Here is a 12,633-nt window from a genome sequence, read left to right on the forward strand (position 1 = left end):
CGTAAAGCAAGAGAACGCATTGTTGTGGGAAGATGTAGAGGTTCATCGGAACCGCACTTTGGAGCTTCGTGGGTTACCGGATAAGGCTAAGAAAGTAGTTGTAGATCGTGCAGACGAGATCAAGATACGTCGTGCGCAGAATGATGAGCTTATTAACTGGAAGTGCGATCATATGCCTCAACTAACACAGGCAGAGGATGATAGAGAGACGCTGAGGAGGCTCAAGCATGATTATATTTCTCTTGAGAGGGAGCGTGATAGGCATATCTTATCCTTCCCCTCATGGTAATGCGGACATAACTCCTGTAGAGGCGACAATTAGTGCTCTAGACACCGAAAAGATTCCATTAGAACAAAACTTAGCCGTTGTTTTATTTGAGAATGAAGGTCACTTGTTAACCAATTTTGTGTGTCGGTTTGTTCTGATGATTTCCTTAAACTGATCGATTTTGCTTTGTGCTGGCAGTGGCTTGCAAGCAAAAGGCTGAGTTGGAGAAGCATCTAGATGAAGAAAGGGATACTAAGCGAAGCCTTGATGAGGAGCTTAACGAGTTGGTGAACCAACATGAACAGGAATTGGAGGCTGCTCATGCGGAGGGAGAAAATAAGCTGAGAAACCTTCATGCGGAGTACAAGGTTTTGATGACCAAAGCTTGTAATGTTGTCGTTCTCCGGGAGCGTCAGCGAGCCGCCGCAGCTGCTGCTGCGAACATCGTGGTCCCTCCGCCTGTTGTCGAGGCCGAGCATGTGCAGAATGTGACTATCGTCGAGGATGAGCAAGATCCTCCTGATGGCGGACAAACTTGAGTTGGTATGTTTCTTTATTTATCCAACTTTCTTCTTTTGGTCTCCTATGTTGAACATAGTTTGGTAGGGTCATATGCTCCTTTATGAACATAGTTTAGAAAGTCCTCGATTGTAAGAGGCGCTATTTTGTTCCTTATACGCTGATAAGTCCTCAAGTGTGGGAGGCACTTCGTCATTTACTGTTTATTTCTTGGATGGTACATTTGGTGACATTTTTCTGTCTAATCGTATGATTGATTGTTGTTATTTGACGTTGAAAGAGTTTTGGGTGCATGCTTGTCGGCCCAACTTTGGATAACATTTCCAAGGAGTGATCAGTTTTTTAATTGGTCTTGCTACCTGTTATGGTGTTGGGATTTGGTTGCAACAACATTCCTTTAGCCGCCATAGGAGTTGTTTAGTGCTTGTTGGCACATTTCCCTTGAATTTACTGTTGGAGCATGTTTCAAAGGGTGACACCTTGGTTGAGCGATTTGTATCTTGTCTGAAGGCAAGTATCTCAAAGTTGAGTATCTCCTGTTATAACAGGGCATCGTCCGATATCATGATCGTGGCGGCATTACCTTAGGGTTGTCGTCCGTGTAAGGTATCTTGGGTTATTGACCCGCATCATTCACTGTAGAATGGGAGGTGTGGCCAGCACCGTGCCATAATTGTTGATGGACTTGTTTGTGTGTTTGTTTGTTTGTTTGTTTTTTTTTTTTTTTTTTTGTAATGCAAGTATGGTGTGATTAATCTATATGTGCATATAAAGCAAAAAAGAAAAAGAAAAGTAGACACACGCGATAAGAAAGAATTTAATCTAAAGAGTAGAATCATAATGTAAATAAACAATACACAAAAAGGAGTAGTTTTATTAATTTTCAAAAGAGGGTGTGATCCCTTAGTACATTCTGAGGGAGGTTTCATGACCTGCTTACAAGTAGGGGCTCGAAGCCCTAGCCTCAAATGTGGGCTTTCTAGACATCAACCTTCATGGGATGTGTGTTACTCTTAGTAATTTTTTTTTTTTTTTTTTACTCGGTCAATAAAATAGAATAAAAAAGCGAAACTGTACAGGGATCAGGCTAATTTAGCGCTTAGCCAAAAGGTCGCTCGCTAAAAAACACCTAAAAACGATAGTAAACCTCTCCAGGCCATTCAACAGATTGAATAAAACCTGGCCTACCCTCATAAAACTCATAATGATCCTCAGCCAACAAAAATGCTTGTTTGGCCGAGATATCTGCTGAAAAATTAGCCTCTCTGAAGCTATGAACATAGCTAATATTGTTGTAAAAAGACTTCGCTATTCGCCATCTCTGCATTAGTTGCCACGGTAACTCTCCTTTTTGAAGAGCAAATATGCAACTCATCGAGTCTGATCTGATACACAAGTTCTTCACCTTCCATCTTTGAGCAACAACAGCACCGTAGATAACCGCACAAACTTCATCATAGAAGTTCGTCTGCCAACCCAGGCCAACGCATAAAACACCCAAGACTGACGAGTTGTAATCACGGAAAACAACACCAGAACCATCTTGGCCTGGGTTTCCAAGAGATGCACCATCACAACAGATCATAAGTTCACCAGGATTTGGTGGCGACCAAGTAACTTCAATTGGATCAGAGTGATCGCAAGATCTATGCTTCACTCTAAAGAAATTAACAATACGCAAATCATCCAAAGAATTATGCATATGGCCCTTCATTCTAATAGAGTTATCACGAATTACCTGATGAACTCTACCTTTAAATTCCAGCCAACGAACCCGCATGTTCTCAAAATAAGCTTTGTTACGCAACTTCCATAACTCCGTGACTATTGCCAGATTAGCAACAAGCCAAAGGTCTTTTATCATTCTACTCCGGCCCTTTGCCACCTTGTAAGATGCCACAAGATCCTCATTTGGCTGAAGACCAAAAATAGCCGCTGCCCAATTCCAAATCCTCTTCGCAAGTTTGCAATGCCAAGTGATATGACTAACATCCTCGCAATCATCTTTGCATAAACGACACATAGAAGGCATCTCCCTACCTGTCTTCTTCATAACATTATCATCAGAAGCACAACATTGTTTATGAAATAACTTCCAGTATTGAACACTCAAAGTAGGGTGCACAACACTTCTAGAGAAAAGAGTTGCAGTTGGCAATACTTCAATAGGCCCACGGATGGCAGCCTTGGCAGACTTGACAGAGAAAGCACCCTTACTGTCCAAGTCCCAGATCTTATAATCATCTCCACCACCAATAAGAGGCAAATTATCAACATCAATATTGCAACGTACCATCAAATATTTATTCTTTGGAGGAATAACCCAAGAGCCATCAACAATAATATCACTAACTTTGGCCTTAAAATCATTAGGCCCCTTTGTTGTAATGCCAAGGCGGCTTGCAATTGAAAAATCAGCACACCAATTATCAAAGAATAAGGAAGTATTAGCACCGTTACCTATAATTGAGCGTGTATGGCGTTGCACAAAGTTATGAACCGATCTGATTCCTGGAAAAACCGAAGAACCCAACTTATAATCAATCAAGTTTCCACTAACCTTGAAATATTTTTCCTTCAAGAATCTTGCCCAAGTCTTATTAGAGTCATGAATCGAAACCCACAACTTCATAAGCATGGCCTTATTAAAATCATTCAACTTCTTTAGCCCAAGTCCACCTTCACGCCTAGAACGGCATAAATCATCATAAAGGACCGTGAAATGTTTGCGCTTCTCAGCATCACCAGACCACAAAAAATTACGGATGGCCCTCTCCACCGTCTTGATGGCTGTGCAAGGCCATTTATACACAGCCATGGAATGAAGCAAATAACTAGAGATTACAGATTTGATCAAAACTAACCGGGCTTGAAAAGACAAGAGCTTACCCTTCCAACCAGCCAGCTTATCCATAATCTTTTCCATAACCTGACGAACATGAATATGACGCACAATACCAGGTTTCAATTGGATTCCCAAATACTTGTCCGGGAATAGCGCCCTCTCCATGCCCATAAAGTTTGCAATAGCAACAGCACGAGAATGTCTATCTCCACCAAAATAGAATTTGCTTTTGGCATAACTAACATACTGCCCGGAAGCACGTTGATACATGCCAAGCATCTCCTTCAAATTCTGCAAACTATGAAGATTGCCTTTACAGAAAATAAGAATATCATCCGCAAAGAGTAAATGAGTTGGGGCCACACCTTTCTTACTCACCATGTGATGCATACTTCTAGCAGCAAACAACTTGGAGAGATTGCGGCTCAAAATATCTTCAATAAGAACAAAAATCAGAGGGGAAATAGGATCACCTTGACGAAGACCTCTTGTGATACTGAAAAAACCTTCAGGGCTACCATTAATCATAATAGAAATACGGGCTGAGTTAAGAATACTAAGCAACCATGAACACCAAGACTCAGAAAAGCCATATTGACGAAAAACTTCAACAACAAACTCCCAACTAACCGTGTCAAAATCTTGGGCTATATCCAATTTAAGGCCGACATTACCATGCTTCCGTTCAACGCTAATCTCATTGATCAGCTCCGAGGCCAAAGCTATGTTCTCATGAATATTCCTTCCTTTCATGAACGCCACTTGTTCTTCATAAATCAACTTATTCAACACCGTGCCAAGCCTGGTCGCCATAATCTTTGTAATGATTTTGAAGAAGAAGTTGCTTAGACCGATTTGCCTATAGTCCTTAATAGCATCAGAATTATTATTTTTTGGGATTAGAACAATAAAACTAGAGTTAATGCCATTAGGAATTTTCTTCATCGCCCAACAGTTAGCAATAGCATTAAAAAGATCTCTAGAAATAATGTGCCAACAGATTCGAAAGAAAGAACCTGTAAATCCATCAGGGCCAGGTGCAGAATCCGCTCCCAGATCAAAAACCGCTTCTTTAACTTCCTCCAAGGATGGGATAGCATCCATAAGATTACTCTCATCTGCTGAGATGCTCTCATGCTCATAATCAAACAAGCTCGGATCAATATTAACAGCTCCACCATTGAACTTTGCACGATAGTGATCAACAATGTAATATTTTATTTCATCCTGCAAAAACAAAGTAGAGTTAGTAGAAATCTTCAGTTCTGAAATTGTGCTTTGGCTCCTCCTCATTCGAATGGCATTGTTAAAAAAACGAGTGTTTTGATCACCATCCTCCAACCAACTAGTTCTCGATTTGTGCTTGAGCATTGTGGCCAGCTCGGAACGCACATCATCAACAGCTTTCCTGGCATCAGCAACCTTCAAGAATTGGATCTCACAACTAACATTATGATCCAAAATATCATTCTCCTTATCAAGATTCAATTCCGCTTGTTTCAAGCGAAACTTAACATCCCCAAAAACCGTTCTATTCCAAATCTTCAATGCATCCTTCAATCGCTTCAACTTAGACGTAAAAACAAAAGGAGGAGCACCATCCAACCTAACATTCCAATTGTCCTTAACGAAGTCCAAAAAAGATGGATGAGAAAACAACATCTTCTGGATTCTAAAAGGAGCCCTCTTCGGCCTTGGACTATCAAAATCAAAACCCAAAAGAGGGGAATGATCCGAGCAGATCCTAGGCATAGCTTTGCACCTCCAGTTAGCAAACTTATCATGCCAAGCACCATTGATAACTGCCATATCATGCTTAGAAACAATTCTATGAACTCCACTCCGACAATTAGACCAAGTATATTTCTTCCCAATAGCATCCGCTTCCACCAAACCATTGTCAGAGATCCAACTTCGAAACTCATTCATATAAATTTCTTTGATCGGCCTACCACCCTTCTTCTCATCTAGACGCAAAACACAATTGAAACGCAAAACACAATTGAAATCACCTAACACCAGCCACGGAATGGAAATATATCCCAGCCCCAGTTGACGCCAAAGAGATCTCCTAGCCACCGCATCAGACGAAGCATGAACAGCCGTGATAAAATTACCAGAAAAATCCAAAGTGATAGCCTGTTTAGACGAAGATAAAACAATCGGCCTTGCAATAGTATTCCTCCAAAAGACCCCAAATGTTACCTCTTTGACCATGTACCTCATTAGTGATAACATCTTCACAAAAATCAAGCAAATTAAGCTTCCTAATAAAACGTGTAGTGCAACGAACCTGAGGCTCCGCAATACAAATAACATCAGGATTGTGCAAGCGATAAAGCTCACCCAACTTGGCCCTTGCACCCAACTTGGCCCTTGCACCTTCTTTAGCCAAGCCTTGAGCATTCCAATAAAAGACACGCATTAATTAACTCTACTCTTTGAAGGGCTTGCCGAACCCTGTCTAGAAGACCTTCCACCTCGTGTTTGAACTTGACTGACAGCTACCACAGCAACTGTCTTCTTCTTAGGAGATTTCGGTTTTTTCTTCTTGTCATCTAACTGCTTCTTCTCACGATCAGCTAGCTCCTTATCAGCAAGGATCTCTAAATTCCTTGCATCCTCTTCAACTATGTTTTAGGTGTTGGTAGCAACTACATCCTCAAGCACTTCATCAGCCTCAATAACCACCTTATCAATGTCTTCGGTCCCAGCTTCAAACCTATTAGAAAGAGATAGGTTTTCTAAAGATTTAGCTGGTGTAGATCTTCTTGAAGTCTTAGTGGCAGCACTAAAACTAGCTTCCTCATGAGAATCCATAGCAATTGGAGTATTAACCGGAGAATGATGCAAATCCAAAACCTGCTTCCTCAAATTCTCTAGCTTTGTCCTAGCAATATTTTGTTGAATTTTGGCAGCTTCGGCATCAGCCTCACGTTGCCTAGTTGCTTCTTTCATGGCCTCATAGTTCTTATAAGCTTCCATCTCTTGCATCTCCAAATCGATATCATCTTCCTTTGTTAAATTATCATGCACCATCTCCTCAAGTGCTGCACCAACACTCCGTAAAACCGATTCTGCATCTTCATTGCGGACAGATTCCACACCTTCTTTATGCATCCCAGGAGTAGCTTCACCACCAGCGTTTGCATCATCTCCGCACTGCTCATATATGCCACCATCTATAAGCTGCACGGACTGAACAACACTCTTGTTGTGAACTTCAACAGTTGGAGCTACAGCATCATGCGGCACAGACAAAGCTGTAGCATCGGTAGGCACCTCCAATTCATTATCATCATCTTCTAAAGTAGCACCAGCACTATTGCTATGCTCAGGAAAGATTGTACGTGTTCCAGTTTCCATCTCAAGCACTGATTGCTTCTTCTTCAACACTATTGGCTCTTCACCATGCTTAGGTTGTTCTTTTTCCAAAAGTGGAGCATCAGACGGCACATTCTTCTTACCTTTAGGAATTCGTTCTTTTTGCCAGAAATTCTTAAGATCATCCATACCAGCTTCAATTGCTTTTTTAATCTCAGGATCAGTTTCAACTTCAGCCTTATCTTTCAAATCATCATACTTTTTTGTTCTACAATCAGATTTTTTGTGGCCGATAGATTTACAATAGTCGCAAAAGCTTGGCCTGTTTAGGATTTCATAATCTTGAACAAAAATTTCATCACTCTCCTCACCATCAATCAAAATTCTTCCCAAAGGTTGGGAAAAATCGATGTCAATCAAAGCTGCAGCAAAGTAACCATATTCATGACGCAAAGTACGCGGATCAACTGAGACCGGCTTACCAAGCCCTCGTGCCATCCTAAAAATCGTCTCTTCATCCCAAAACTCCATTGGAAAAGCCGTGAAACGAACCCAAACTGCAGCTCTGGTAATCTTATCTTTCCCAGGATCAAACATAGGCGTCCATGGATAAATTTTAAGTTGTTGTATTCCATTTGAAGATTTAATCTTCCATGGACCATCATAACTTACACGTTTACGATCATCTTCATTGTCAAGCTTAATAACAAAGTAACCCTTCTTCCATGGAATAAACTGGACCGAACCAGATAGCTTCCATTGATTCAATAACTCTCTTTTCACATCTTCAAACTTTAGGGTTTTGAAAAAAAACAAACGACCAACCAAACTAAATCTCCACACAGCCTTAATCCTTGCATGAGTCTCACGTGGGATCTTAATCAAAACATCATTATTAGTTGTGGAACGAATTGGAGGATGGGAAAGAGTTTCAGCATCAATTCGTGACAAAACATGAGTTCTCCTCCTTAATATAGCCGCATAAGATCCTTCCATATTCACGCCATGATTCCTATCTTCTTTTGAATTCCTAAACGCTCCATGAGGACCATCTTCAATCTGAGAAGCGCCATGATTGTTGTTCAACGCGCCATGATTGCTAAATTCAATCCTAGACGCGTTATGATTGTCGGTCTCCATCAGATTCCTAAACGCGTTAGGATTTGATTCTTCGTGCTGCTTCCCAAGCTCTGATGAGTTAGGGTTCATAGCATTAGTGTTTGATGAATTATTCCTAGGGATATAGATACTTTTTGATCTTGATTGATTCCATATCCTTTTGCCAAAAACTGGTGGATTATTGTCTTGATTTTGCGCCATGAAAGCGCAAAATCAAAAGAAAACTAAAAAACGCAAAGAGAAAAGAGGGGGAGAAAAAACCGGAGCTACACCACGTGAAACCCTAGAGTTTTCGCTTTTTATGTTACTCTTAGTAAGAAGTATACAATAGGTGCGTTAACGCTTCCCCATTAGTTTTAAGCAATTTCTGGGCTTTGTTTCCAATCCACTTTGTAAAGTAAGTTTTCTTAACGATCTGTTGTCTTGTAGTAGCCTGATTGGGCTTGGTAATATTTTCTGCCTTCTTGATTAATGGCCAAGGGTTCAATACAGCTCCGGGGATTTTGGATAGGGTATGCACTTGTCTGTTCGTGTTGTGTCCTTCTGGGGTGGGCATCTTTGTTTGCTCAAGTATGTTCTAGGCCGATGATAGTTTTGTGTTCTGGCCTTGCTAGTACAGCGGTTGTAACCCGAATAGCTATCCATCAGGGATAGTAGTGCACCTATGGGTGCGGCATCTGTAAGACAGTCAATAACAAATGTTTGTAAGCTGTTATGGAAAGGGTCCTCCACAAGTTTGTGGGTGCCGACATTGGCTTTTTTGTTCTGATATTTTCTTGACGTCTTACTTGCACTAAACACTGTTGACTGTGGAATTACGCGCCATGGGATTACTTGGATTGGCTCCTTAGAGGTTGCATGTTTGTTTTTTAGTAACATCCTTCGTTCTGGGTTGTTCCCTGAGTGACGCTTCTCATTGCTCGCCATAATAGTGCCTGTCTTCATAGGATGAACGACGTTGGTCTTGGTATGAGAACGAGGTTTGGTCTCTCCCTCATCGTGGAGGTCCTGTGATTTCCATATGGGTCGTATGGTCGGTCCCGAGGTTATGGTGTTGCATGAGGCTGGGGCATCGGCCGAGTGTGCTGGTGTGTTACTGATGGCCATGTAAGCATCGGTCTCAACCAGGTTATTGGTATCTCTGGCCCTCCTTGCCTGTATTTTTGGGGAGTTTACTTTGTTCTCACCGTTCTGGACGTCCATCTTATAACAGTGTTTCGCCTCGCCCGAGTCCCCAATGATTTATGCTACTCCATCTGGCATAGGGAATCTTAACCTTTGTTGGAAAGCTGAGGCTACTCCTTTGATCCCATGGACCCAGTATCGCCTGCAAATGGTTTTGTATGGTGATAGTACATCTACCACACAGAAAGTAGTTAGGGTGAGGATTTTTCCCACCCATATTTCTAACGTTACCTCGCCCCTTGGGCGGGTCGATGACCGGTTGAAGCCAAATATGTTATAAGTGGAGGGTATGAGACACTCTTCCCTAAGACCCATTTGTTTAAATGTTTCATAGAATAAAATCTCAACTGAACTGCCTTCATCAATTAAGATTTTGGGCATTGCCCATGGTAGCACTTTAGGCTTTCCTTCCTCGCCTTCGTGCTCAGGGAGTGCAATGGCCATCGTGACCACCAGTGGATCGTTATGGTTTCGTCCTTCATCAGGGGCCTCCGAGTCTGAAAAGATAATGGGTAATTTCATCCATCCCTCAATCGGGGGTTCTCTGCCAATACTGAAAACTTCGTCGCCCCCTGGAAGTTTCGTTTGTGAATTCGTCCAGTAATGTTTCCTTCTCGTATAGGTGTGGTAATCGCCGAGTCTGATATAGTATTACACCCTAAGTATTGTGCCTCGCGGGGGATCTCTACATGATGTATGGGTGCCACCGTCGTAGGTGGGGTTGTTGGTTGCACGATGTTGGTTATGGGGGTGTTTAGATTCGTGTAGACTAGGTCTACGAATTTTCCCTTCTTTTGTTGGGCCTGGTCTCGCCCTTTCCATACTCCAGTCCGATGCTGGTCGAACTGAGTTGATCCGTTGTTGGATCGCCCCGCTCCTTGGGCTGGCGCATGTGGGTTCTGTGGCTCTACCACATTTGGTCCTCTACTAGTTCCTTTTGCCATCTTGTCGTAAGTTCCGTCTTGGAGTTCCTCCAAGGCTACATAATCCTCTTGGATTTCTCTTAGTGTGCCTAAGTTCTTTGGAATGGTTTCATACATGCGGAAAAAGAGAGGGTCTGTCTTTCGGAGACTATTTTTAAAGCCCAAGATCGCATAGTCTTCAGGGACCTTTCCGATCTTAGAACATAACTTCCTCCACCGTGTCACCAAGGAGTGGAGTGACTCATTTGGCCCTCGGGAAATTTGTAACAGCGTGTCGACCTCTTGTCAGACCCTGCTATTGTGAAAGTACGTTTCTAAAAATAGCTTGTATAGGTGCTCGAACGATTAGACTGATCCCTTGGGCAGGTTATTGGACCACATTAGGGCTTCATCCTTCAGACTGGCAAGGAAAAATTTACACAACACCACGTCATAATGGTTCCATTGGGTTAGCGTCATACGATAAGTTCTAAGATGCTCAATTGCGTCTCATGTTCCGGTGAACGGGGACGTGAACATTGGTAGAGAACATTTCTTTGGAAATGGTAATTTTAACAGATTCTAGGAGAAGGGGGATTGTTCTGCTTATTGCATGACTACCGCCAGCTTCTTACTATCCTGCTTTCCTGTAGCTTATATGTACGCTGCTTCAAGCCGGTTGAGTCGGGCCTGAAGTTGGTCATCATGTCGCCTTGTTTCGGCCTTCTTTTTTCTTCCCAGAGCTCTCTCGGGTGAGAAAGATGGTTCATGATAGTGATGCCTTGATCGCCTTGAGTCATCGCCTGATTTTTTGGCATACGATACAATCTTAGAATGAGTTGACCTTGAGGTATCCCCTCGCTTGGGGTTTGGGACTGCGAGGTTCTCGGCCTCACAGTTGGTTTTAACTTCTTGGATTTGGTTTTTGTCTCTCCGATGTTTAGCATCAATATCCGATGATCCCTCGGATGAGCTATCCTCGTGATCAAGTATACCTCGGCTTCCCTTGGGGAAGCGATCCGTTGTTTCCTCGTTGGAGGCGTCAGGGATGTTAATTCGTTCGTCATCTTGTAAATGTTCAAAGGGGTTTTCCTCCTCCGGGACCTCCTCGACAGCAGCGAGTGGCGCCTTCCTTTTTGCTTTTCGCTTAAGCTTGCGGTTTCTCCGCTCAAGCCTTCTGTTTCGCCTTTCTAGTTTCTCCATCCTTTCACCCTGAGCTTCTTGGGATTTCAGGATGGCTGCGATGGTAGTGTTGGCATTGCCGAGGTCTGAAGGGTTACCCTTCTTGGCCTCATTGTTCGTTGTTTGCCTTAGCAAGCGATTCAAGCCTCCTGATTGAGTCAGATGGACGTCATTATGCATCTCGAAGGGGTTTCCCTCGCCTTCGAAGCTAGCATTTTCAGTTAGTCCTTTCTGATACTGGTCATCGGGTTGTCCCTCTTTTGAGACTTCGCCATTCATCAGAGCCTCGCCTGGCTACATATCGTCGAGTCCTTCGGATTGGGATCCACCGTTTTCTCCTTGGATCCTGCGAGTAGATCCTCGCGTTACCATTACCTTCCCTGCAATATATACATTAACACTTAATTTTCCTTTTCTTAGGAAATGTGGGACCCTAGATTTGTAGGTCACATGCAATTACTAAGTCATAGTTCAGACTGGCTAGCTTAATACAAGAAGACTTTGCAGTAAATTTTGGAGAAATGTAAAAACGTCAAAACATTCCCTCTTTGCACGAGATGTTAATGATGAAGAAAAGGTGTTTTATCAGTTCTCTCTTTTCGAGAGAAATACCTCTTTTAACACGTTATACCTTTTTAGGGAAAAAAATTAAATTATGTCGATTGAGCATATTTTCCCATTCTAGGAATTATTTCTCATCATCTTTTAGATTTTGATTTTGAACAAACTTTGAGTTTGATGAATGATTATGTACTCGTTAATCCTTTCCCTTGACTTATATTTAGGTTATTAAGAAGGAGATCTTGGATTTTGTTGAGTTTGATGGAAAACATCATGAAATTTGTCTTTTCAACTCTCATATGGTGATATCTCCGTATAGTTTACAGACTAGTATTTCTTCCCGGCTCTCTCATGGAGGAGATCGTTTGAGCACCGAAGTCTTTGAAACTTCATTTATTTACTCCAATATACAACTCTCCTGAGCTCCTTGAGGAAGGTATAAAAAATATTTGAAATAACAAGAAATCTTAAAGAAAATCAGTAAAAAACGCAGATCTGTTAATATTGAGGTTCTTATGGACTTCTCAGATCGTGAAGATCATGTTTGAGTCCGAGTTCTACTCATTCATCTCAACATAAATCTACTTTGTAGTGTGAAAAACACTTTTCTCATGGAGATTATGAAAATAATATAGAGCTGTTATTAGGGAGGTAGATTAAATCTTCATACCTCCCTGTTTCTAGCGCCAAAATGTAGTTGCATCTTTTCTGATGGCTACATCCAAGTG

The 12,633-nt window shown here is 42.0% G+C and overlaps 1 protein-coding gene across 1 annotated transcript; it reads right to left on the minus strand.

Annotated features, from left to right (window-relative positions):
• Positions 1–10,816: 10,816 nt before the first annotated feature.
• Positions 10,817–11,623, minus strand: LOC113325164. The gene has a single exon (XM_026573383.1). It carries the CDS (start codon positions 11,621–11,623, stop codon positions 10,817–10,819), a length of 807 nt encoding a protein of 268 aa, XP_026429168.1.
• Positions 11,624–12,633: the final 1,010 nt, after the last annotated feature.

This window comes from Papaver somniferum, chromosome 11 (assembly GCF_003573695.1).
Source record: "Papaver somniferum cultivar HN1 chromosome 11, ASM357369v1, whole genome shotgun sequence".
Taxonomy (NCBI): domain Eukaryota; kingdom Viridiplantae; phylum Streptophyta; class Magnoliopsida; order Ranunculales; family Papaveraceae; genus Papaver; species Papaver somniferum.

What these genes read in the sequence shown, in the direction of transcription:
- LOC113325164 (XM_026573383.1), bottom strand. Translation starts at nt 11,623, where the DNA reads ATGAATGGCGAAGTCTCAAAAGAGGGACAACCCGATGACCAGTATCAG.